This window comes from Antechinus flavipes, chromosome 1, assembly GCF_016432865.1.
Source record: "Antechinus flavipes isolate AdamAnt ecotype Samford, QLD, Australia chromosome 1, AdamAnt_v2, whole genome shotgun sequence".
In the NCBI taxonomy this organism is placed as follows: Eukaryota; Metazoa; Chordata; class Mammalia; order Dasyuromorphia; family Dasyuridae; genus Antechinus; species Antechinus flavipes.
This window is the reverse complement of record NC_067398.1, coordinates 647,186,017-647,212,787: the sequence shown is the minus strand read 5'-3', so window position 1 is coordinate 647,212,787 and position 26,771 is coordinate 647,186,017. Positions and strand designations below refer to the sequence as shown.

General features: G+C 35.1%; 2 protein-coding genes across 3 annotated transcripts in view; both read left to right on the top strand.

The window, feature by feature from the left end:
- LOC127544563 (uncharacterized) overlaps window positions 1–26,771 on the top strand; it is a 236,115-nt gene that overhangs the window by 142,151 nt on the left and 67,193 nt on the right. The window lies entirely within an intron of this gene.
- LOC127544559 (leucine-rich repeat-containing protein 14-like) lies at window positions 276–25,096 on the top strand. Of its 2 annotated transcripts, none has more exons than XM_051971234.1 (4): window positions 276–358; window positions 5,805–6,209; window positions 9,624–10,226; window positions 24,117–25,096. In XM_051971234.1, exons 2-4 carry the CDS (start codon window positions 5,851–5,853, stop codon window positions 24,679–24,681), a joined length of 1,527 nt encoding a protein of 508 aa, XP_051827194.1. In that variant the 5' UTR covers window positions 276–358; window positions 5,805–5,850; the 3' UTR covers window positions 24,682–25,096. The 2 variants fall into 2 exon arrangements, with proteins under 2 accessions (XP_051827194.1, XP_051827193.1); XM_051971233.1 differs by lacking the exon at window positions 24,117–25,096 and adding an exon at window positions 18,219–19,188.

Sequence of the window (26,771 nt, the reverse complement as noted above, 5' to 3'; positions counted from 1 at the left end):
GAAACACTCATTCCATGAGTGTTTATCTCTCAATTATCCTAAGCACTGCCTAGGAAATCAGCAAGTCCCTAACTTGAACTGCTGAAGAAAACAATCAATTAATGAAGACTGATGTCAACTAATCAGTTAGATAAAGCAAAGTCAGCTGTAATCTCTTTGATACCTATACTTAACAAGGAAGTTGAGCACAGGTGTCTTAATGTAACAGAAGAATGGGGTTAATAACTGAGGCTCTAAATTGGGAAGGCAACAGATCAAGTAGACTCCATTGCGTCTTAAAGTAATGTCCGGATGGTTAGACTTCAGTCTGTGTATGATCTGACCATTACACTTTGTCAAATATTTCCCAAGATTTGAGGTGAGTGCATGGTTGGAAGGGACCCAAAATAAAACGACCATAGAACATAGGTATTCAAGGGCAGCGAGGTAGATGCTAGGTGGAAGCAGAGGCAGGAGGGGAACGGCTTTGCTGCATCATTGCTTCTTGGGTCTTTTACCTTCTTAGGGCTTCCTCAGGAGGGTTACCTCTTTATTTCACAACCAGTTTCTCCATATGATAACTGAGCCTCAATTTCTACCTTCTCTAAAATTGTGATGATGATGCTTTTACTACTTGGGACGTTTGTTTTGAGGGCAGTGCTTTATAGACTTTTGGCAGGGATGGGAGTCATTTTTTCATTTAGAAAAAAGTATCCTATTGTGGTTATGCTGCAACTCATTGTGACTCTGGACAAATATTTTTTCCTCTTTGGGTCCTTATTTCCCCATAGGTAAAGCATGATTTGGACTCGATGGTCCCTAGGTTGTTTTCTAGTTCTATAGCTCTTTAAAATTCTATTAGAAGGGGGTAGAAAACTGTTTAGTCACCAGGAGGGTTTAGGTTTGGGACTATCAAAAGGGACCATACCTATAACTAGAAACAAGATATTTGGGAGCACAAGGAATAACTTGGGGAAGAGTTAAGAGAAAACCAATCACTTGTTTCTGACTTTTCCAGGCTTTATTTTAATTCATATGTGGTTTAGGAGATTGCTATAGGCATGAAATGTTGGGTTTTGGTCTTGTGAAGAATTCACAATGGTCGTTCTCTTTGACAAAAGATTTATTTAGAAGAGGTTACACACAAAATGAAAAATACAATAGACACCAGGAATGGTAAATATGGGGCCAAAAAATGAAAATTAATACAACAATAATTGGCAGCATATATTATCACTAAGTTTGTGAGATGACTGAGCAGACATTTCATTCAGCCTCTAAGGCTACAATGCTCATATTGATGTAAACCCTAAGCCAGTTGATTCTCATGAATTGCTAAAATGAGAATCGTTACTGAATGGGTCTCCCAGACCATCTAGTTAGCCTCTTTAAAGAAGTCACAATAAATTTTGAGGCAAGATTGATGGGAACTTAATTTATTGTAATAAGACTGGGAAAGCTAAGGCAGTCATGATGTGAATTCTATCAATCATTTTGAATATAAAAAAAGCCAGATTGTCTTGACTGGCATAATTAGAGAAGTCTGCTTGGGCCTGGTCAACAAGGTGGATTCCATCTGCCTCTTCCTTGATCCCTCATGAGCTCCTCCCTAGTTCCTCCCCCTCACTCTATAGAGCCTCCCTCTGCTCCCCTGAGACTTTAAAAACTATGTTTCCCCAAGAACAAATTGTTCATTTATTTATGAATTTGTATTGTATTTGCTTGAGCCCATTCACGTAAAATAAAACAGCAAAATCTCTTATTTATGAGTGGCTGTCTTGTTATGGTTGCTCCATGTTGTAATTAAAATCTAAATCTATTTATATAATATTCTTTTACGATTATGCTGTTCTGAATCTATTTCATATTACCTCTCCTGGTTCCCCCTTTTTTAAACTCTTCAATATGATTCACAAGAGCAAGATGTTTTGGTCAGCCAACCATGGATTTTTTGGGTTCAAGATCCTATTAAAGGTCACCTCCTTAGAGAAATACTGTAGTTGTAAAAAGTATCTTCTAGTAGGCATTCTAAATCAATTTGGGATCCCAGGAATTCTGATTCTTGAAGAAGTTGCCAAGATTAAAATTGTCAATCTGTTCAAATCAATGGTTGTTTACTCAAAGAAAAAAGCAATAGCAGAATGAGTCATCCAGTAGTTTGAAATCACCTAGGCAAGGATATGTTCTTATTGCTATGTGATTTTTACTATCATTGCTGTTAGAAAGTGGGGAAGAAAAGTGAGGGTTAGGGAAAAATGTTGGGAGGGCAGAAAAATGAATGAATTCTCCTCTTCTTCCCTTTCTTTTCTTCCATATCCTAGAAGTTCTGAGGAAAGGAGAGCAAAATACCACAACAATATAGAAAAGAGGGAAGTGGACTAGTCTAACTTTTCTGGTACTGTTAAAATCCACTTAGTCTGTATCCCAACTATATCAGAAACAATTCATTGGTGTACCTATTTTAGCATAATTCCTCTAACATTGATTATTCCCATATTTTATTCTCTTTGCCAGTTTATAAGGTATGAAGTAAAAAAAACAAAAACAAACAAACAAAAAAAAACAAAAAAACAACAACCTACCTTGCAGTGATTTTCAGTTTGCAACTATTTTTTTGAGAACTTCAGATCTGTATTATGGGTATTAAAATGCTTGGCAATGGAGCTAGAATAATCACTATTAGACACGTATATAGAAAGAAAGTTATAGACATAAGGACCTATCTATAGATATTTATTTTTACCTTCAAGTCTTAGATAAAATAAATTCCTAGATTTGGGATTTCTAGAAAATTTGTACTTGGGGAAATGATACAATCAAGAGTTTGATTGTTATGTGAAGCAGCAAGCAGACAAGATGTTCACATGAAAGAAATTCATGTCAATCAGAAGGTGAAGGATATGTGTTAAAGGTAAAATGCTCAGAGTTGGGGTTGAGGTGACAAGATTATATACAGTAAAAATGTATTTGGTTGAGAATAAGTAATCAATCTGGTCAATTCCAATAGACTTGTGCTGGAGAGAGCCATATGCATCCAGAAAGAAGACCATGGGGACTAAATGTGGATCACAAGATAATATTTTCACCTTTTTTGCTATTTGCTTGCTTCTTTTTTTCATTTTTTTCCTTTTTGATCTGATTTTTCTTGGGCAGTATGATAACTATAGAAATTGATATAGAAGAATTGTCTGTGTTTGAGAGAGAGAGAGAGAGACAATGAATAGGTAATCAGTGCTAGATGTAGAATGGGACATGATAAAGACCCATATGTGGTAGAAAAGGTCTTGAGTTGTTATCTATATAAGTTGTTATCTATAAGGGACGGATGAAGCTTAGGTAGGAAGTTTTTGTCAGAACCACAAACATAGAGAAAATATAAGATTAAGGCAGCAAAAGGAAAGTGATTCAAGGTTTCTATAGTATGTCAAGAGCTCATCTGATCAAAAACCTGCAATCCTTATGCACCTAACCCAAGATTTAACAGTGAAAAAATATAACTGTTTTGTCTACATGCTTCTATGGGAATAAGGACAACTTAGACTAAGTGACAGAACATATTGAGTCCTATCATTATAAATATAATATCAAACAATAGCTATCACCTCAAACTATAATCAAATTATAATATCAAACAATATGAAATTGATAATTATCACAGACTATATATATGACTTGTATAACTTAGATATAAAAACTTAAGACATTTAATATGAAGATTTTTATATCTCTGGTATAAATCCCACTTAATCATAATGAATGATTTCTTGATTAAATTCTAATAATCTAGTGTAAGATTTCTTTTTTATTTTGTATGGAATTTCCTTTTCTATTATTGCTTCTTTATTGCTATTATATAGAAAGGCTGTTGATTTTTAAAGATTTATTTTGTACTCTGCAACTTGGAATTCTTAATTATCTCAATAAGCAGCTTTGTTGATTCATTGAAATTTTCTAAACAAACTGCCACATTTTTAGCATTTCATTTTTACCTGTCTTTATTCCTTTAATTATTTCTCATACCTTTTGCTAACATTTCTAGAATTATATCCAATAATAATGGGGATAGTGATCAGCCTTGCTTCATTCTCTTATTTTCTAGTATATTCCCATTGCATATAATGCTTGTTTTGGGTTTTAGATAGGAAAATGTTTTGATTATCATAAAGTCATCTATCCTTCTTAATTCTAGTACTTTCCCCATTATTTCTGATTTATTTTGTATATAACTTGTTTGTGCATAGTTGTTTATGTTGTTTTTGTTAGATTGTAAAATCTTCTAGGGCAATGACAATCTTGTATCTTTCTCTATATCCCCAATGTTTAGCTTAGCACTGAGTAGATGTATTAAAAAAGTGCTCAGTGCTCATAACCATATGTTCCCATACTTCTCTAATCAGTCTTATCATTTGTCAGTCGCTTTTTGACCCTTTTATTGTGACTATTCCAAAAGATATTAAAGGTTTTTTTTATTTTTATTTTTTTATTATAGCTTTTTATTTACAAGACATATGCATGGATGATTTTACAGCATTGACAATTGCAAAACCTTCTGTTTTCTGTTCCAATTTTTCCCCTCCTTCCCCTCCCCCCCCATGGCAGGTAGACTAATACATGTTAAATATGGTAAATCACATGTTAGACACAATATAAGTATACATGTCCATACAGTTATTTTGTTGCATAAAAAGTATCGGACTTTGAAATAATGTACAATTAACCTGTGAAGGAAATCAAAAATGCAGGTGGACAAAAATAGAGGGATTGGGAATTCTATGTAGTGGTTCACACTCGTCTCCTAGAGTTCTTTCGCTGGGTATAGCTGGTTCAATTCATTACTGCTCTACCACGACCATCAGAATGGATTATCATACAGTATTGTTATTGAAGTATATAATAATCTCCTGGTTCTGTTCATTTCACTCAGCATCAGTTCGTGTAAAGTCTTTCCATGTCTCTCTGTATTCATCCTGCTGGTCATTTCTTACAGAACAATAATATTCCATAACATCCATATACCACAATTTTCTCAACCATTCTCCAATTGATGGGCATCCACTCAGTTTCCAGTTTCTGGCCACTACAAACAGGGCTGCCACAAACATTTTGGCACATACAGGTCCCTTTCCCTTTTTTAGTATCTCTTTGGGGTATAAGCCCAGTAGAAACACTGCTGGATCAAAGGATATGCACATTTTGATAACTTTTTGAGCATAGTTTCAAATTGCTCTCCAGAATGGCTGGATGTGTTCACAATTCCACCAACAATGTATCAGTGTCCCAGTTTTCCCACATCCCCTCCAACATTCCACATTATCTTTCCCTGTCATTCTAGCCAGTCTGACAGGTGTGTAGTGGTATCTCAGAGTTGTCTTAATTTGCATTTCTATGATTAATAATGATTTGGAGCATCCCAAAGGATATTAAAAGTTAAGAATGATGCTGATGAGGGGATCTGTTCAATAAGAGTCAATCATGATATGCCTTGGAAGTTAATGAGCTAACTTGGAGGAACTGGACTGAAAAGTAGTACCTCCTGGAAAAGCCGAGAGGTACACAGTACATGGGGGAAATGACTACAATAGGATAACTGCAGATCAACATCAGTAGCAAGAAGAAAGAGGGAAGAGCAGAGCACATGAATCATTAGCGTAAGGCTTTACATGGTATCCTTTCGTTGAATGATTGGGGAAATTGAATCCTGATGACTGTATAAGAAAATAGATGTTGTGGTTACAAAGAGCTGGATAAGTGGGAGTATGGAGGTAGGCTAGAACTGTAAATCTCTCAGAACTGATTCTCAATGCTATGATCTTTTCTCTTGGCAGGTACTGCTCATATTTTATTAGGATCCCACGTTCCCTATTCTTAGTCATGTACTCCTTAAGATACCTGAGTGCTTGGCAACTGGTCCAGAATGAGGAAGACACGTGTAAAATTAGGGAATCTCTTCCCCCGGGACTGTATGGCATCCTATTCAAGGTGGCTTTCAGGTATAAGAAGAGTAAGTTGCTGCAGGAACTGGTGAAAAATTGGCCTTACCCACAACTCAAAGTTCAGATGCTCCTGCAAAAATGTCATCGATGTCCAAAGACTTCTAAGAAGTGTTCAGACTGTCAATGGACTTTCCCATATAATGAGACGAGCAAAAATACTTTTGATGACATAATCATGGGAGTAATAAGCTATATAAAGGAAAGAATAAATGACGGCTCAAAGACACTCCCATCCAGGTTTGTTCTCGTGGTATTTGGGAAGGTTTTATCCTATTCTGGGAAAGAGACCTTGCTAGATTCATTCCAGTTAGTGTTTTCTAAGCATATAATGTATACAAGAATACTGTTAGGGCTTCAAAGGGAGAAATAAATCAGCATGTCTAAAGATTACCTGATACAAAACAATCTTGAGATAGAGAAAACACTAACAACTGGAGAGGGTGGGGGGAAAGCACAAGTAAGAATGTCATTTGAGCAGACCTTTAAACACCTAAATTTATTAAAGAAAAAATTTACTGAATTGCAAGAAAACATAAATTGCAACAGAATATTGGTGAGAAAATGTAATGCCCTCTCCAAATTGGACAAATTTAACAGAAAGACAAGCAGAAAGGAAATCATAAAACTGCAAGTTGCTGGGGAAAAAAATTAAAGCTAAACTTAGAATATCTGAGCAGTGGAAATCTTTTTGTTTTTTGTCTTTTTTTTTTACTTAGGGAAAAAAAACTGAGTAATGATAAAATAACATGAAGAAGGGAATATATTTCAAGCACAGAAACAAGCTTTGAAAGGCTCAGTCCAGAAAATAACAGATGTTACTGGGCCAAGTTGACTCGAACAGAGTATGTGCAAGGGAGAAATACAAAAAAGAACTAGAAAGAAACATAATATTTTTCCTGGCAACTTTAACTCAAGCTTTTGATCCAGCTAGTCTGACATTTCACATGGTGTACTCTGCATATAAGTTAAATTAGGTGACAATATACAGCCTTATCATATTCCTTTTCCAATCTCAAACTAATCAGTTATTCCATGTTTACTTCTAATTCTTGATTCTTGGCCCACACACAAGTTCTTCAGGAGACAAGATGATCTGTTGTTCCTATTTCTTTGAGGACTAACCACATTTTCTTGTGATACACACAATCAAAGGCTTTAAGAATTTGAATGCTGTATCTTTTGGTGTATATATGTATGTATTGATGTTACTTCATTCTCTGTGTTACCTTTTAGTAAAATGTCATTTTTAGAAGTCCTTTGGAATTGTCTTGGATCACTGTATTGATTAAAGTGGCCAAGTCTTTTACAGTTGTACACAATGACCACAATATTGTAATGATGATCAATATTCTCCTGGTTCTGCTCAGTTTATATGTCTTCACTGGTTTGTCTGAAACCATCCCTCTTATCAGTTTTTATAGCTCCGTAGTATTCCATTCTTGTGCACCTTTTTATGAGATCATTTTCTTCCATGTACATCCTTTTTTCGTACTCCTCTATTTTTCTTTTGAAATCCCAGACCATAACAGATTTATATACATGTCCTCTGTGTAAATAGATTCCTTCTGATTGCCCCAGTGATGGTAAAGTTCTTCCCATTTGGAACTGTAAACAGTTTGACTTTATTATTCCTCATGATTTCTCACTCATATTTATCTTTTTATTTGCTCAAGTTTTGTGTTTGAATGTTCAATTTTCTTTTCAGGTCTGATCTTTTTATCAGGAATTCCTAGAAGTCCTCTATTTCATTAAATATTCATTTTTCCCATGTAGAGAAAGTTTGCTGGATAGGTTTTTCTAAATTGTAATCCTAGCTCCTTTGTCTTCTAGAACATTATCTTCCAAGCTTTCCACTCTGTTATGGTAGCTGCTAAATCTTGTGTGGCTCCATGATATTTGAATGAGTTATTTCTGAGTGCTTTCAGTATTTTCTTCAATTTTCTTAATGTTTTTGTTACATTTTAAGTTTCAAACTATCTCCCTCCCTCCTTTCCTACTCTTCACTAGGGAAAATCAATAACTGACAGTTATATGTGTATGTATATATGGTACATAATATATATTATATTTGTAAAACCATGCTATTCATACTTCTATTTATCAATTCTTTCTTTGGAGGTGTAAAGCCTCTTTCTTCATAGGTCTTTTTGTAATTGACATATTTATAATATTAAGAATAAATTAATCATTCAATTATTCTTCAGACAATATTGCTATTACTCTATACAATGTTCTCTTGGTTCTGCTCACTCTTCATTATTTCATGCATGTCTTTTTTTTTTTTTTTTCTAAAACTCAACCAGATCATCATTTCTTACAACACAGATTTCTATCACAATTCCATCACAAACATACACCACAACTTGTTTAGTCATTCCCCAGTTGATGGATATTCCCCCAATTGCTAGGTCTATATCACCACAAATAGAGCTACCATAAATATCTTAGAACATATAGGCTCTTTTCCTTTTTACCTGATCACCTTTGGAAACAGACTTAATAGTGGTATTTCTGGGTCTAAAGAAAAGTTATGCCAACAGTATATTAGCATCCCAATTTTTCTATATCCCCTCCATTTGTCATTTTCTTCTATCATTTTAGCCAATTTGATAGGTGTGAGATATCCCAATGTTGTTTTAATTCTCATTTCTTTAATCAATAATTAGAGCTTTTTATGACTCTATGTAGTTTTGATTTCTTTATGGCAAAATTGCCCATTTCATTATTTATCATTTGGGTAAAGACTCATATTCATATCAATTTGACAAAATTTTTTTTTTGAGAAATGAGACCTTTATCCAATGACCTATCTATAAAGATTTTCCCCCAATTTTCTGTTTTCCTTATAATCTTGGTTTTATATAACCTTTTTAATTTAATGTAATCAAAATTATCTATTTTACATCTCCTAATGTTCCCTATCTTTTGTTTGACCATAAATTCATCTATCCATAAGTCTGATAGGTAATATGTTTCATGTTCTTCTAATCTTCTTATGTTTTCTCCCTTTATATCTAGGCCATGTATATCTTTTGATCTTATCTTGGTAAATGGTTAAAAAAAAAATTACCACAATACTTTTCAATATTCCCAACAATTTTAGTCAAGTAGTAAATTCTTATCCCAAAAGCTTAAGTCTTTACCCTTGTCAAAGACAAGAGAACTATAATCTTTTATTACTGTAGGACAGAGAAAAAGACAGAGACTGACTGACTTTAGGCTGTGATAAAATTGGAAAGCTTAGGGAGAAGGCACGTATGAGTCACCTTATCTTTTAGCAATCTCAATGGAGATAAGAGTTGGATCTAAGATATTGACATAGAGAATTCTTAGATAAATAAATGGAATCAGTCAGTTTTGCTTGGCATCTATTCTGCCACCAACAGTTTTAGAGAGTTGCCTAGAGCAATACTAGAGTATTAAAACTATAGCAGTGAGAAACAAAGTGATTTTCCCAGATAAAAGTCAATATGGGTCAGAAGCAGGATTTCAACTTACTGACCTCTTGATAAGTGAAGGGAATACAAAGAGGAGAGCATATATATTTTTTGACTTAGCTTGCCCTCTTAGCATAAGGGTAAATAACACCAGACAGAGATTTGGAGGCCAAATTTTAACCTGTTTTTTTTGTTTGTTTTTGTTCTGATTCAGGAAGCTACAGCAGTTGGATATGACAGGATTGTTGAGTAAAAATTTTCTCTGGAACCGCAAACTCATGAGACTATGGGCCAGTTCCATAAGCCGAGCCAAAATCTGTGCCTTACAGCAGAAGTTACATGACTCAGAAAATCAGGAAAGGAGCCAGGCGCCACAAACATCCACCTTTCCAGTGGAATTACGAGTGGATTTCCTAGTGGACCTCGAAGTGAGCTTCATCTCTGAGGAGTTTCTAATGGCAGTTCTCCAGGACAACATCAACAGTCTTCTCCATTTGACCTGCCGAGATTTCTATGTTGAAAGGCATACTGTTCGTGATGCTGCAAAATTCCTAGTTCCATTGGACCCTCTGGTACTCCGAAGGATTGACCTAAGTAACGGCCAGATGAGGCTGATGGATATTGGGTGGTTTATGTCACAGATCACTATCTTCCAAAATATGAAAAGCTTAAAATTTCCTGAATTTAATGAGTTTATGGAGCACAGCCTTAAAGCCCAACTTGACATTTTTGTTACAGAGTCAAACAAGCTGAAACACCTCACGGAAATCACTTTCCACAATATTTGTCTTTCAGACCACCTGGAATACCTGCTTGGGTAAGAGTCTGGGAGACTACACTTTCCCTATGCCAAAACATTCTGTCTTAAATTCCCTTCCAGGGAATAAGAAAGTTCCTCTCAGTGGTATCGGTCCCTTAGACCAAGCACAGCCGATTGAATTTCTGAATTCAGAGACACATTCCCTTAGGCACTCAGGAGGCTGTGGAAAGAATGTCAGGACTAGAGTCACAGAAACTCAGTTTCAGTTTGAAACTGATATTTCCTGTGGGGTCAACAACAAATTACTCAACATTTTTGGACCTCAGTTTTCCTATGTAGAAAATGAGAATATTGGATTCAATGATCTTTGACATTACTATCTCTCTTTGATCCTATGATTCTATGTGAGAAAGAAGGTATTTCCTCAAAGTCAGTTATGAAATGGCTATAAGACTACTAGGGACAAAAGAACTCTGGGTCCACATACCTGAAATAGTTATTTCCTTTACAATGACCTCTTAACATCTATAAATAAGTACTCCTTAAGCTTTTTTTTTTTTTTTTTTTTACTATTTGTCAGGAACTGAGGAAAGGGGAAGAAACCATTCTCCCTGTCAAGGACTTACAATCCTAATATATAAAATGGAACATATAGAGTAAATATAGTCATTGGCATCTTTTTGAGGGGATGGTGCTCATAGATAGGGGAAAGGAGGAAAAACTTTCAGGAAAAGGTGATATTTGACCCTCTAGCCTTTACTAGATAGTAACCAAGAATGGATAAAATTGCTACTTGCTGTTCTTATTTATTGTAATGTTATTAAGCAAAAAAACTTTAAAACCTAATTGAAAGCTGCAATTCTGCCCTCTCTGCATATTACAGCCCTCTGGCAGAAGAAAAGAAATTCATAAGCAGGAGAAATATGCTTGACTTACCTAATTCAGGGCTTTTTTCCCCACTCATTTGCATGGCCAATTAATTATAATAACTCCTCCAAAATTCACCTCTCAGTTAAAAAAAAAACCTTCCCTTATAGAAAATGAAAACAATTGAGCAAAACAAATCCTTATTACTGTGTCCAAAAAGAATGTGTCTCTACTTTGTGTCTCAAGTCAATCACCTCTCTGTTAGGGTATGGATATCATGCTTTTGTGTCTGTCTTTCTGAGTATTAGCTAAACAACATGTTAATCAGAGTTTAAGTCTTGCATAATCTTCCTCTATGGTGTTTTAATTTTTGTATTAGTTGTTCCTCTTCTATTTTTTCTTTATTTTATATCCATTCATATGGATTTCCTATGTTTCTCTGAATCTTTCATTGTTCTATATCACATAATTTGTTCAATTGTTCTCCAACAGATAGATACCTCCTTAGTTTCCTGTTCTTTGGTACAACAAAAATTCCACTATAAATATTATTATTTGTTACAAGTGAATTTTCTTCTTTTGCCTTGAATCTCTTTGGAGCAGAAAATAAGCAGTATTCTCACTGAGTCAAAGAGTAGCTACAGTTTAGTGACTTTTAGCATATAGTTCCACACTGAATTCCTGAAATGGCTTAACAATTCATAGCTCCACTGAGAATACATTGGTATGTTTCTCTTTCCATATTTCCTCCAACAATCTTCATGTATTTGTTTTGCCATCTTTGCTAGTTTGACAGATGTAAGATAGAACATGAAAGTGGTTTAAAATTGTTTCTCCAATAGTATTTTTAGACTTTATCTATGGTTATTGGTAACTTCAGTTTCTTTCTTTGCAAAATGCATGTAGATATCCTTGGATCTTCTTCTTTTTGAGACTAGCTCTTATCTCTTATTTATTTCCATCTGTCTTCTACTTACCTACCAAACTTTTCTCAGAAAAATCTGCTACAAAGCTTTTCTCCCAATTAATTGCTTTCCTTCTAATTTCATCAATGAAGCTCAGGATCTGTAGTCAGCATAATTAGGCTGGACTAAAGACAAGACCTTTGAATACTGTGATATTATCTACTTGACTTAAGTTCAAGTGACCAAGAGGTTCTTTGGAAAGCCATTTTCCATCCATGACTGAATCAGAATTTAGTTCTGATGATGAAAAATCTTCTTATTGGCTATAGAGCAGGAAAAATGTGAACTAGAACTAAATATTCATATAGAAAAGATGAGTCCCGGATTGTTAATTTAAAAAAAACAAAAACAAAAAAACTCCCCAGGCTTCTCCAAAAAAAAATTTTTTTTAATGCATCATTTAACAAAGAAAAAAAATCACCTCTACACTCTTCCACTAAAGTCAAGAATACATGAAGAGATATCCAGAGTCCTGCAGAGACTCTAAGAAAGAAAAGCCCAAAGCAGAATACAGAAAGTAAAGTACAAGAAACTCCTGGGGGGTACAGGTAGGTTTAGCATTCCCTAACTGAGCCCACCAGCACCCAAGACCAGGCCAGTTTCACACTGTCCAAAGTGAATTAACTTAGTATTCCTTGCCATAGCTACAAAGTACTTACTTAAGCCAGGACAAATAGTACTCGTGTCAGCCCAAGCCTTTTTAGAAGCCTGTAACTATAGAAGCCCTATAGACTACAGAGAACATCTTTGAGATTTCCAGGTAAGTCTAGAGGAGGGATCAGCAAACTTTTTTTTTCTGAAAACATCCGGAGAGAACATAGTTTAGTCTTTGCAGGACAAAAGGCAAAACTGAGCACATTCTGTAAGCATTTTAGTTAAGAAGAGAACAAATTTGGTATTAAAGAAATTCAAAATATAATACTAAATAAATACAAACTTTTAATAATACAAGTCTACTAATGAGAAGAATTGAATTCCAATTAATGGAAATATTATTCTCTCAAAAGAATTCCAAGTTAGTGTTAAGTAATTCATTAAAGTTCAAAATTAGTTTTACTTTTAGTCATCAAGTGATAGCAAATATTCTGTTAATATTCTCATGTAATGAGATTTTTCATCTTTGAAATTCTTTTCACACAGGTACTTCCTAATACTGATATCCATACACAAGCATTTTACTTCAGTTGAGCATATTTATCACTTAACCTATTTATAGAATTTTACTAGATTCTATTCTTGATATTTGCTTATTCATATATCATTACATTATAGATTACTCTCTTCCAATTAAAGAATAAGAGGAAGATTCTCAGTTGAACAGTTAAATGAATTTTGAAATATGGAAATCTTTTGTCCACATCATGAGGTTTAAAAAATTACTACTTGAATTGTAATCTGTGCTCAGAAAATATATCTGCTATTAATTTGTGTGGGAATAGACTTCTCATTTCTTAACTTTTGATGGCAAGAAACGTATTGAAAAGCTGACAATTTGGGATTCAAGAAACATTAGCTGTCAATTAATTGTCTTTACTACAATATAAATTTGGCATATAAATACAAATGGAAGAGAACAAAAAAGATAAGAAAACAAGTAACAATCCTAGCTATAAATGTAAATGTGGTGAACTCTCACATAATAGAATAAGATAAAAGAATTCAACTATGTTTATACAAAAAAAGTTGAAACACAAAGATGCATAAAGTTAAAGAAGAAAATGGGGGATTTAAGTTTCATTTGAACTTTAAAAAAGATGTAGAAATCTGCATTTTTCCCCCACTACAGTGTGTGTGTGTGTGTGTGTGTGTGTGTGTGTGTGTGTGTGTGTGTGTGTAGTAATTTGATGATAAATCAAGAAAAAAGAGGAAAAATAGCAATAGACTAGGAAAACATAGGAAAGTAGCAGGTAAAAAATACTATGGTTTTCCTAGTCTATTGCTATTTTCCTCTTTTTTCTTGATTTATCATCAAATTACTACACACACACACACACACACACACACACTTCTCTTTTATTTAACTTCCTAGATGACTTTTAAAGGTAATAGGGTTCTAGAGACATACTCTAAAAAAATTCTACTATTACATATCAACAATATTTTATCATATTCCTTATAACAGCTCTAAATTATTCACCTTTCTAGGTTTCTAGCAACTTCAATCCTTTGCCTTTCAAAGATTCTATTCAGCTCTGGACTTTTCATCAACTATCTAACTCACTTACACATAAAATATCTGAAGTGTCCCTAGAGAATTCTATTCAATTTGTTCAGAGTAAATTATTCTGTATTGTAAGCTTTGTCTTTTGCATTTTGGAATATTATATCCCAAGCTCAACTGGCAAGTAAAAGCTTGTTTAATGCTGACTGTCATTGGGGAACTAGAACTCTTTCATTCTGGCTATTCACAGTATTTTTTTTTTAACTAAGGAATTCTGAATTTTGATAGAAATTCTGGGGAATTTTAATACTAGAATTTCTTTCAAGGAATGATGAACATTTTCTATTGATGCTTCACCCACTCTAATATGTCAGGGTAATTTTCATTTATAATTTTCTGGAATATAGAATAGAGCCATTTTCCTCTCTACTTTTTGTGTAAATTCATAGATTATCTCCCTGGACATTTCCTAAAGTCAATTGTTTTTGGTACTTTACTCTTTAATTTTCTTGTTTTTGAAGATTGGTCTTTTGATTTTAATATCTCTCTGTCATAGAAACATTTATTTTACTTCATTCCATTCTGATTTTCTGATAGTCCATTTTGGGGGTATATTGATCACCTACTTTAAGATTTTTAATTCTCCAACAAGTTTTCCCTTTATACCTTTCATTTCATTTGTAATGTTCACTTTTGTCAGCTATTCTTTCATCTCTTTCATGAACTCTATTAAGCCCTTCAGATAAGCTACACCTTTGCCTTTAATGCCAATGTAATCATTCTCATCTTCCTCTAGGCTTTTGTCCTGAATATCCCTAGTTCCATAAAAGTTCTTTATCTTCATGGGCTGTTTCTATTTGTATATCTTTCAAGCTTTACCTTATGAATGGGAATTTTTGTCAGGGCCAAACTCCAACTATTCTAACATACGTAGATGAAACAGTGGGCCCCTATTTGGTATATGTGTATGTTTATTGTCTATGATCTTGTTGCTAACTCTTGTTATCTCATGTGCACAAACTGCTTTAAACTCTATCCAGATACAAACCAATTAATTCTTTGAGGTCATCAGGAAAAGCACAGCTGGTTCCAAATGTTTATAATCTTCAGAACATAGAGATTGGTGGCTGCCCTCTCCTTGAGAGTTTTACCCACTGCAGCCTAATCTTTGTTTTGAGAGATTGGAATGGAATTACACAGGACCTCTGAATCAGAGTTCAACTGCCTCAAGAAATCTGTGAGACCATATAGCAGATCTTTATTTAACCAATATTTTTCCATATACTATGAAGCAATAATTAAGTTTGTATCTACCTTGTTTGGTATTTTGCAAAGTAAATGGGGATACAAAGACAAAAGTTAAATAGAATATAATATACCTTTAGACACATTAGAATATTTTAGGGGAGACATACAGAACACTCCTTCTACCAAACTATGTTGGAGGTTCCTAGCTGGAGCATTTCAAGGATCGTACAGCTGACAGTCTACCAAGGTCTATCCGCGCTTTGTTGGATCCTCTCCCTAGTTAACTTCTAACATCCCTTCTGATCTAGGGTGGACAATAATATTTACTATAGTTCTCAATCTTTATGCATTAATGGGTTTTATTCTACTTCTTCTGTGATACATGTGAAGGAGTTGGACTATTTTGCTCCTATTTATTCAGCCATCTTAATCCAAGCTCATTCTACTTTTGATTACATGGATTGCTCCCACTTCCCTTCATAAATCTGTACTCAATATTGAGTTTCAGCCTTCCCTCCTACCTCTCACTATCACTGTATTCTATGATTCCCAAATCCTAGCTTCTTCAGTGGCCTGAAAGGCATTTCAGATTACCATGTTATAATACTTTAAGAAGCCCTGGAGTGCCCTGGTATGATTTCTGAGGCACAACTGATCATTTAGCTTCATATCTTGGCACTTTAGACTCATCAATATGAGCTTCGTGTATTCCTGGAACATTTCTGATCTGCATTGCTAGGTTTCTGAGCACATGACTTGGGTAAACTTTTATGGCAGTCTTCCCTTAGTGCCTGCAGCCATTACTGTGATGCTTTAATAAGTATCAGCTATGATGTTATCATAAATATAGCTAAAAATATTGTATAAATCAGTCTTCCCAGAAATCCACAAAGATCTCACCAATCCATAAAATACCATTCGGAGTATTTCCAGGTGAGATGAAAATCCAAAATTGACTTAGAGTTTAATTCTCATTCTGGTATTTCTAGAATCACACTTCCCATGTCTTTATATATATTTACAAGATATATGCATAAGTAATTTTTCAACATTGACAATTGCGAAACCTTTTGTTCCAATTTTTCCCCTACATCTCTCCACCCCCTCCTCCAGATGGCAGGTAGACTAATATATGTTAAATATGTTAAAGTATATGTTAAATATAATATATGTATACATGTCAATACAGTTATTTTGTAGCATAAAAAGAATCGAACTTTGAAATAGTGTACAATTAGCCTGTAAAGGAAATCAAAAATGCAGGCAGACAAAAATAGAGGGATTGGGAATTCTATATAGAGGTTCATATTCATTTCCCAGAGTTCTTTCCCTGGGTGTAGCTGATTCAATTCATTACTGCTCTATTGGAGTTGATATAATGTTGTTGTTGAAATATATAATGATCTCCTGGTCCTGCTCATTTCACTTAGCATCAGTTCATGTAAGTCTCTCCAAGCCTCTCTGTATTCATCCTGCTGGTCATTTCTTACAGAACAGTAATATTCTATAATATTCATATACCACAATGTATTCAGACATTCTCCAATTGATGGGCATCCCTTCAGTTTCCAATTTCTGGCCACTACAAACAGGGCTGCTACAAACATTTTGGCACATACAGGTCCCTTTCCTTTCTTTAGTATCTCTTTGGGGTATAAGCCCAGTAGAAACACTGCTGGGTCAAAGGGTATGCACAGTTTGGTAACTTTTTGAGCATAGTTCCAAATTGCTCTCCAGAATGGCTGGATGTGTTCACAATTCCACCAACAATGTATTAGTGTCCCTGTTTGCCCATATCCCCTCCAACATTCTGCATTATCTTTCCCTGTCATTCTAGCCAATCTGACAAGTGTGTAGTGGTATCTCAGAGTTGTCTTAATTTGCATTTCTCTAATTAATAATGACTTGGAGCATCTTTTCATATGATTTTCAATTTTCTTCATTTCAATTTCTTCATCTGAGAATTCTGTTCACATCCTTTGACCATTTATCAATTGGAGAATGGTTTGATTTCTTATAGAATCAATTCTCTATTTTGGAAATGAGGCCTTTATCAGGACCTTTGACTGTAAAAATATTTTCCCAGTTTATTGCTTCCCTTCTAATCTTGTCTGCATTAGTTTTGTTTGTACAAAAACTTTTTAATTTGATATAATCAAAATTTTCTATTTTGTGATCAATAATGATCTCTAGTTCTTCGTTGGTCATAAATTCCTTCCTTTTTCACAGGTCTGAGAGGTAAACTATCCTATGTTCTTCTAATTTATGTATAATCTCATTCTTTATGCCTAGATCATAAACCCAATTTGACCTTATTTTGGTGTACAGTTTTAAGTGTGAGTCAATGCCTAGTTTCTGCCACACTAATTTCCAATTTTCCCAGCAGTTTTTGTCAGAGTGAATTCTTAACCCAAAAGCTGACACTTCCCATGTCTTCAAGCTACTTTCTTTTAGGTCTTCCTAGATTTCCAAATTCGGTGTTTCTCATTTCTTCACAACTTTTTCTAGGTCTTTTATCATTTTGCTATATCCAGGTCTTCTTGGATTTATTTTTTGTGGTCATTGAATAGATTTTTTTTTTTTGGCCTCATCCCCATTATTAGCTAGTATCCTCATTGGTATGTTTTGGTTTTCCTCTGTGCCCTTACTTTGGTCAAAATCTAAGTCTCCTATCTACAGAGCAAATATGTGCAGCAAAGGTGGGAGGCTAGACACTGAAACATTCCACAGGAAGGGGATGAGAGTGGAGATAGGGGAAGCTCTGAGTTTAATGGAAAAATAACATGTCTGTTTTTATTTTATTTCCAGAGGTCTACAATGTTCCCTAAAGAGCCTTGAACTTTCTTACTGCTCTCTGACAAACAAAGACTTAACCTACCTAGCCCGAAGTCAACATAGCATTCATCTCATAAAGTTGAATCTTAGCGGCAACACAATAGACCAAATAGAACCTTTGCTGGAACTTCTGAAGGCAGCCTCACACTCACTCGTGTGGCTGAATATGGCTATGTGTGGGATCACTGACAGTAAGTTTTATGCAGCCTTGCCCTCTCTGTCCCGCTGTAGCAGGCTCTCCTATCTTGGTCTATATGGTAATCACATGACTAGCACAAGTGTATTGACTTTTCTGAGGCAGTACCAGCACAAATTGCCCTACCTGAAGGCTGTAGCAATTCCTATTTTCATAGACTGTTGCTCAAACCTTCCGGAGTTTAATCCTTTTCCTAGGTCATTGGAATCTTACATCAATGCCAGTAAGTTTAACGCTGTCCTGCAGGAAATGGAAGAGTTGCCAAGAGCAGAACAAGAATCTCCCATTGACTACACTTTAAATTGTAACTTCCCTGTGATAGACTATTTTGACTTTCAATAGTTGCTTGATACCAGAGGTTGAGAGACTCTCATAGTCCATCAGGGTAATAGTAACAGTTCATTTTCTCTTTCTTAAGAAAATCTTTTTATTACAATTTTAACTATAAGATACTCAACTCTGCATTTTATAACTTAAACTTAAAGCATTTTATAAAGGAGAACTGGGATTGGGACAACTAACAAATATTTGATTGTTATTTTTATTTCATTAAAGACACTATATGTCTAGACATACATTCTCCCAATCTCTTCATGTAATAATGCTTTACATCTTGCTATAGTTTTATGCTTCATTTTAAATAAATATGTATTTTAAAGTATTATTTAATGACACGAATATACCATTTGTTATCCTTTGTTAGATGTTTCTAGTTTGGGACTAATATAAATAAAGCAATTATTAATATTTTTCTAGAGATAGCTTCTTTATTCTTTCATTTCATATACATTCTTAGAAGACAAACTTAAGAACACTTAATTGGGACTTCAAAGAAGCAAATTCTATACTGGATATCAAGAAACTCACTGTCAAATAAAGCTTTTTCAAAGTCAGATGGTCAGCCTTAGGTAATAAAGGCCTTTTAGTGGAAATTTCCAAAACAAAAGGATGAATGACACAAATAAAGAATTTTGAAAAGGTGATACTCATTCAGATGTGGATAGGAATGCCATTGAATGTCCCATTCAACTTTAAAATTCTTTGAATTTTTCTTTTAAAACCCAATTAGGATATCACTGTATCAGCATTTCAACTAAGTCCAGATTTATTTGTTCTACCTCAAAAATATTGATTTAGGTAAAACTGACCTTTTGATTATTTTGCCTTACACTATCCATAAAAAATTAATATTTCTCTATTTGTGAAAAGTATTTTGTAATTATATTCACATAGTTCCTGGATTTGTCTTGGTAAGTAGACTCACAAGTATTTCATATGGTCGTCAGCTATTTTAAATGCAATTTCCTTTTCTTTCTCTTGCTGTTAAATTTTATTGGTAACTTAGAACTGTTGATGATTTATGTGGGTTTCTTTTATATATTGCAACTTTCTTCAAGTTAATTGTTTCAAGTAGTGCTTTAGTTGATTCTCTAGACTTCTCTAAATATACCACACTATTGCCTGCAAAGGTAGGAGGGAATTAGGTTATGAAGGGCTTTGAATACCTAATACACATTCTCAAAAGCAATTGTAATGATTTGAATCAAAGCTCAAATTATTTAACCAAATTTTGATAGGCACCACTTTATAACATCTTCAGCCAGAGGTAATTCAGAATTAACTTGAAGATCTCCTGTGATGGAGAATTGATTAATTTCTCAGATACTTCATTTCACTTTTGTGCATCACTAAGCTGAATTCTGTTTCACAGCACTTTGCATCTTTTGCTCCTAGTTCTATCCCTTCCAACTTCACAGCTTTGATAGTTCAATAAACATGCTATCTATATTTTCATTCAAGACACTGATGAAAATGTGATCCAGAAAAAGACCAAGAAGAGTTTATCCAATTTCTTTTAAAACTGCCACATGCCGCCTCTGGTAGCATGGAAGATATAAATTCTTCATCAGCATTGGTGGTCTGTAAAATATTTTCACCATAATCATGCTTCTGTTTTTCACTTCCTTGGATTCTCACCAAAGTGGTCTCTACTATGTTGCTTTTCTTCTACCATCACCCTGTGGATTTTCACATGGATTTATACCTTCATGATCTAGAATGCTCATATCCAGTACAGAGCCTGTTTTTATTGAGATATTCTAATCATAAGATGTAGAGGACAGGCTCGCTCCCTGAAGGCCTCGGGGTTGGCCAGAGTCAGGATAAATTAAACTCCTTAGAATTTAGGGGGAGAAGTGAAGGAGGTGGGCAAGCAGAATCCTGGATTCTGGAGTCCGGAGTCACCAACCTCTCTCCTCCCCCCCCTCCCAATCCTTGCCTACAATCATCTTAACACCAAACATTCAGCAAACACCAATGGTGAGAAGAGCCATTATCCAAATATATACTAATAGATATTATCTCATATCAAATAGGTAATTAGCCTTAAGTGCTCTCTTGTCTGATTCAAGCACATTTTTTTTTTTTTAATTTCAGCCCTCTACATCTCCTGCTTTCTTTTATTTTAGAATACAGGGGTCACACCATTCCTGACTTCTCAGGAAAGGAGGTGAAAACACCAAAAAGGAGGTGATCTAAACCCTCCCCACTTCTCAGGAAGGGAGGTGAAAGCACTGAAAAGGAGATGATCACATCCCCCCTTGACTATTCAGGAAGAGAGATGAAAAACACCAAAAGGAAGTGAGGAAGCAAACCAGATATTGTTAGTGGGTTTCTGGGCTGAAGGGTCTCACTAGAAACGAGTATGCACAAACCCATCAGCATGGGAGGTATTACACAAGCACATAGCAATAACGCACAGGCTAGTAGTGATGACTCTCCCCACAGCCAGTGCAGGCCCAATGTGGTGCAAGAATTGTACATGCAAGTGGTGATATAACAAACAATATGAATCAATATGGTGTTGTAAAAGATTTCCAGAAGTCCTAGAAGGAGGGTATGTAAACAACAATCACACATACACCTTCTTCAGCAGCGAAGAGATAGTCCAAAACCAATCTATTGTCCATTGATTCATGTGTCAGGGAATCCAATAATCCTGCAAATTTTTGAAGTCCTGCAACAGCCTCATCATGTGTCAGGGAATCCAATGATTCCTGAGGGTTTTCAAGTCCTGCATCAGTCTAATTAATTTTGATGTCCATGAGTCAATTGCCATAACTGCCACGCTCTTTCAATAGTGAGCACAATCAGCAATGGAATCACCCAATATTTCTTGGGTCTTCTCCTTCATTTCAAGGGTCTGCTCCGTCTCTCTGCGATGGACAAGGCGAATACCGCTCATAGGCACCCATCTGATTCCTTGTCCACCTGTAGAGATACAAGCAAACCCTCTCCCCCAAGCAGTTAGCCTATCTGGTCCCTTCTATTCACCACTTTCTGGGTCTCTCCACATCACCTGGTGATTATTTAAAAATAGTGGAGCTGCTCGCACTGGACACTGCCCTTCCGGTGGGTCACAAAACCTGTCTGCCGGAGCCAGTGCATCTTTGTCAAAAATCAAAAAATTAATGGTATAAAAAGCTAAATTTAAAAGTTGTCTAGGGTTATCTGTGACTCCCCCCCTTTCTTTTGTTTTTGGAGGAGCATCTTGATGTCTCTGTTTCTCCTCTCTATTATTGCCTGTCCTTGAGGATTAAAAGGTATGCCAGTGGTGTATCTGTTCCATTATCTGCAAGTTATCTTGCTTTTGGCACACCCATAATTGCAAAAGCTTGTATAAGGAATTAAAGATAGTTCTTTTTTCTTCTTCTTTTTTTTTCTGAAGCAATTGGGGTTAAGTGACTTGCCCAGGGTCACATAGCCAGGAAGTATTAAGTGTCTGAGGCCAGATTTAAACTCGGGTCCTCTTGACTTCAGGGCTGATGCTCTATCCACTGTGCCAACTAGCTGCCCCATAGTTGATCCTTTAAGAGGACTCTTAGAAACCTTTTCTTCAAAAATCCATTGCCAATTATGTAATAGCCAGGTTATCTTTAATGGAGACCCATGTGTAAAATTTGGAGCCATGGCTAATAAAATCTGCCACTCTGGGATGGTTTCACAGCACACATTAATAATTAATTAGTTAATTAATTATTAGTATAAAAGATATATATCATGTCAGGTCTCATCCCAGATAATTGTACTACTCACTTAATGGCCTTTAATAAAATTCTAGCCACAAGCACTGGGTAAGGAGTAAGGCTTTGTTCTGGTTGTGCCGGGAGGTTCACCCACTCTATCACACTGTCTCCTTGATGAAGGACTGCTGTGAGTGCCTCTTGTGTGGCAAAAACTGATATTTCCAAGGGTTTTTGAGTGGCTCTTTCAACCATATTGGATAAAGCCAGTTCAGCTTCTCTCAAAGCCTCTTGAGCTTCTTTTGTAAGCTGGCGTGGTGAATTTAAAGCATTGTCTCCACTTAAAATGTCATATAATGGTTGTAATTGATAGGTAGTCAAGCCTAATACTGGTCGCATCCATTGGATATCTCCTCTATCAATTTCTGAAAGTCATTTAAGGTGTTCCACTTCTCTGTTCTTAATGAAAGCTTTTGTACTGTAAGCACCTTAGGGTATACGTCATATCCCAAATATTGAAAAGGAGCATGTCTTTGAATTTTTTCTGGAGCTATGTGCAATTTGTAGTTCCTTAGTGCTTCTATGGTCTTTTGTAGACATGCTTCTAACATTTGTTCCTCAGGTGCACATCCCAATATATCATTTATGTAATGTAATAACATTACTTATGGAAATGCTTTTTTACTGGAGTAAGAGCAGCAGCAACATACATTTGACACATGGTAGGGCTATTTTTCATTTCCTATGGCAAAACTATCCATTCATATCTTTTGTAAGGCTCAGCTAAATTAACACTGAGCACTGAAAAGGCAATTCTGTTCACATCCTTTGACCATTTATCAATTGGAGAATGGTTTGATTTCTTATAGAATCAATTCTCTATTTTGGAAATGAGGCCTTTATCAGGACCTTTGACTGTAAAAATATTTTCCCAGTTTATTGCTTCCCTTCTAATCTTGTCTGCATTAGTTTTGTTTGTACAAAAACTTTTTAATTTGATATAATCAAAATTTTCTATTTTGTGATCAATAATGATCTCTAGTTCTTCGTTGGTCATAAATTCCTTCCTTTTTCACAGGTCTGAGAGGTAAACTATCCTATGTTCTTCTAATTTATGTATAATTTCATTCTTTATGCCTAGATCATAAACCCAATTTGACCTTATCTTGGTGTACAGTGTTAAGTGTGAGTCAATGCCTAGTTTCTGCCATACTAATTTCCAATTTTCCCAACAGTTTTTGTCAGAGTGAATTCTTAACCCAAAAGCTGACACTTCCCATGTCTTCAAGCTACTTTCTTTTAGGTCTTCCTAGACTTCCACATTCAGTGTTTCTCATTTCTTCACAATTTTTTCTAGGTTCTTTATCATTTTGCTATATCCAGGTCATCTTGGATTTATTTTTTGTGGTCATTGAATAGATTTTTTGGGGCCTCATCCCCATTATTAGCTAGTATCCTCATTGATATATTTTGTTTTTCCTCTGTGCCCTTACTTTGGTCAAAATCTAAGTCTCCTATCTACAGAGCAAATATGTGCAGCAAAGGTGGGAGGCTAGACACTGAAGCATTCCATAGGAAGGGGAATGAGAGTGGAGATAGGGGAAGCTCTGAATTTAATGGAAAAATAACATGTCTGTTTTTTTTTATTTCCAGAGGTCTACAATGTTCCCTAAAGAGCCTTGAACTTTCTTACTGCTCTCTGACAAATAAAGACTTAACCTACCTAGCCCGAAGTCAACATAGCACTCATCTCATAAAGTTGAATCTTAGCAGCAACACAATAGACCAAATAGAACCTTTGCTGGAACTTCTGAAGGCAGCCTCACACTCACTCGTGTGGCTGAATATGGCTATGTGTGGGATCACTGACAGTAAGTTTTATGCAGCCTTGCCCTCTCTGTCCCGCTGTAGCAGGCTCTCCTATCTTGGTCTATATGGTAATCACCTGACTAGCACAAGTGTATTGACTTTTCTGAGGCAGTACCAGCACAAATTGCCCTACCTGAAGGCTGTAGCAATTCCTCTTTTCATAGACTGTTGCTCAAACCTTCCGGAGTTTAATCCTTTTCCTAGGTCATTGGAATCTTACATCAATGCCAGTAAGTTTAATGCTGTCCTGCAGGAAATGGAAGAGTTGCCAAGAGCAGAACAAGAATCTCCCATTGACTACACTTTAAATTGTAACTTCCCTGTGATAGACTATTTTGACTTTCAATAGTTGCTTGATACCAGAGGTTGAGAGACTCTCATAGTCCATCAGGGTAATAGTAACAGTTCATTTTCTCTTTCTTAAGAAAATCTTTTTATCACAATTTTAACTATAAGATACTCAACTCTGCATTTTATAACTTAAACTTAAAGCATTTTATAAAGGAGAACTGGGATTGGGACAACTAACAAATATTTGATTGTTATTTTTATTTCATTAAAGATATTATATGTCTAGACATACATTCTCCCAATCTCTTCATGTAATAATGCTTTACATCTTGCTATAGTTTTATGCTTCATTTTAAATAAATATGTATTTTAAAGTATTATTTAATGACACAAATATACCATTTGTTATCCTTTGTTAGATGTTTCTAGTTTGGGACTAATATAAATAAAGCAATTATTAATATTTTTCTAGAGATAGCTTCTTTATTCTTTCATTTCATACATTCTTAGAAGACAAACCTAAGAACACTTAATTGGAACTTCAAAGAAGCAAATTCTATACTGGATATCAAGAAACTCACTGTCAAATAAAGCTTTTTCAAAGTTAGATGGTCAGCCTTAGGTAATAACAGCCTTTTAGTGGAAATTTCCAAAACAAAAGGATGAATGACACCAATAAAGAATTTTGAAAAGGTGATACTCATTCAGATGTGGATAGGAATGCCATTGAATGTCCCATTCAACTTTAAAATTCTTTGAATTTTTCTTTAAAACCCAATTAGGATATCACTGTATCAGCATTTCAACTAAGTCCAGATTTATTTGTTCTACCTCAAAAATATTGATTTAGGTAAAACTGACCTTTTGATTATTTTGCCTTACACTATCCATAAAAAATTAATATTTCTCTATTTGTGAAAAGTATTTTGTAATTATATTCACATAGTTCCTGGATTTGTCTTGGTAAGTAGACTCACAAGTATTTCATATGGTCGTCAGCTATTTTAAATGCAATTTCCTTTTCTTTCTCTTGCTGTTAAATTTTATTGGTAACTTAGAACTGTTGATGATTTATGTGGGTTTCTTTTATATATTGCAACTTTCTTCAAGTTAATTGTTTCAAGTAGTGCTTTAGTTGATTCTCTAGACTTCTCTAAATATACCACACTATTGCCTGCAAAGGTAGGAGGGAATTAGGTTATGAAGGGCTTTGAATACCTAATACACATTCTCAAAAGCAATTGTAATGATTTGAATCAAAGCTCAAATTATTTAACCAAATTTTGATAGGTACCACTTTATAACATCTTCAGCCAGAGGTAATTCAGAATTAACTTGAAGATCTCCTGTGATGGAGAATTGATTAATTTCTCAGATACTTCATTTCACTTTTGTGCATCACTAAGCTGAATTCTGTTTCACAGCACTTTGCATCTTTTGCTCCTAGTTCTATCCCTTCCAACTTCACAGCTTTGATAGTTCAATAAACATGCTATCTATATTTTCATTCAAGACACTGATGAAAATGTGATCCAGAAAAAGACCAAGAAGAGTTTATCCAATTTCTTTTAAAACTGCCACATGCCGCCTCTGGTAGCATGGAAGATATAAATTCTTCATCAGCATTGGTGGTCTGTAAAATATTTTCACCATAATCATGCTTCTGTTTTTCACTTCCTTGGATTCTCACCAAAGTGGTCTCTACTATGTTGCTTTTCTTCTACCATCACCCTGTGGATTTTCACATGGATTTATATCTTCATGATCTAGAATGCTCATATCCAGTACAGAGCCTGTTTTTATTGAGATATTCTAATCATAAGATGTAGAGTACAGGCTCGCTCCCTGAAGGCCTCGGGGTTGGCCAGAGTCAGGATAAATTAAACTCCTTAGAATTTAGGGGGAGAAGTGAAGGAGGTGGGCAAGCAGAATCCTGGATTCTGGAGTCCAGAGTCACCAACCTCTCTCCTCCCCCCCTCTCAATCCTTGCCTACAATCATCTTAACACCAAACATTCAGCAAACACCAATGGTGAGAAGAGCCATTATCCAAATATATACTAATAGATATTATCTCATATCAAATAGGTAATTAGCCTTAAGTGCTCTCTTGTCTGATTCAAGCACATTTTTTTTTTTTTAATTTCAG

What these genes read in the sequence shown, in the direction of transcription:
- LOC127544559 (XM_051971234.1), top strand. Translation starts at nt 5,851, where the DNA reads ATGTACTCCTTAAGATACCTGAGTGCTTGGCAACTGGTCCAGAATGAG. An exon ending in TCAAAGACACTCCCATCCAG is followed by an intron (nt 6,210 to 9,623) that starts GTTTGTTCTCGT and finishes GTTCTGATTCAG; the next exon opens with GAAGCTACAGCAGTTGGATA. An exon ending in CACCTGGAATACCTGCTTGG is followed by an intron (nt 10,227 to 24,116) that starts GTAAGAGTCTGG and finishes TTTTATTTCCAG; the next exon opens with AGGTCTACAATGTTCCCTAA.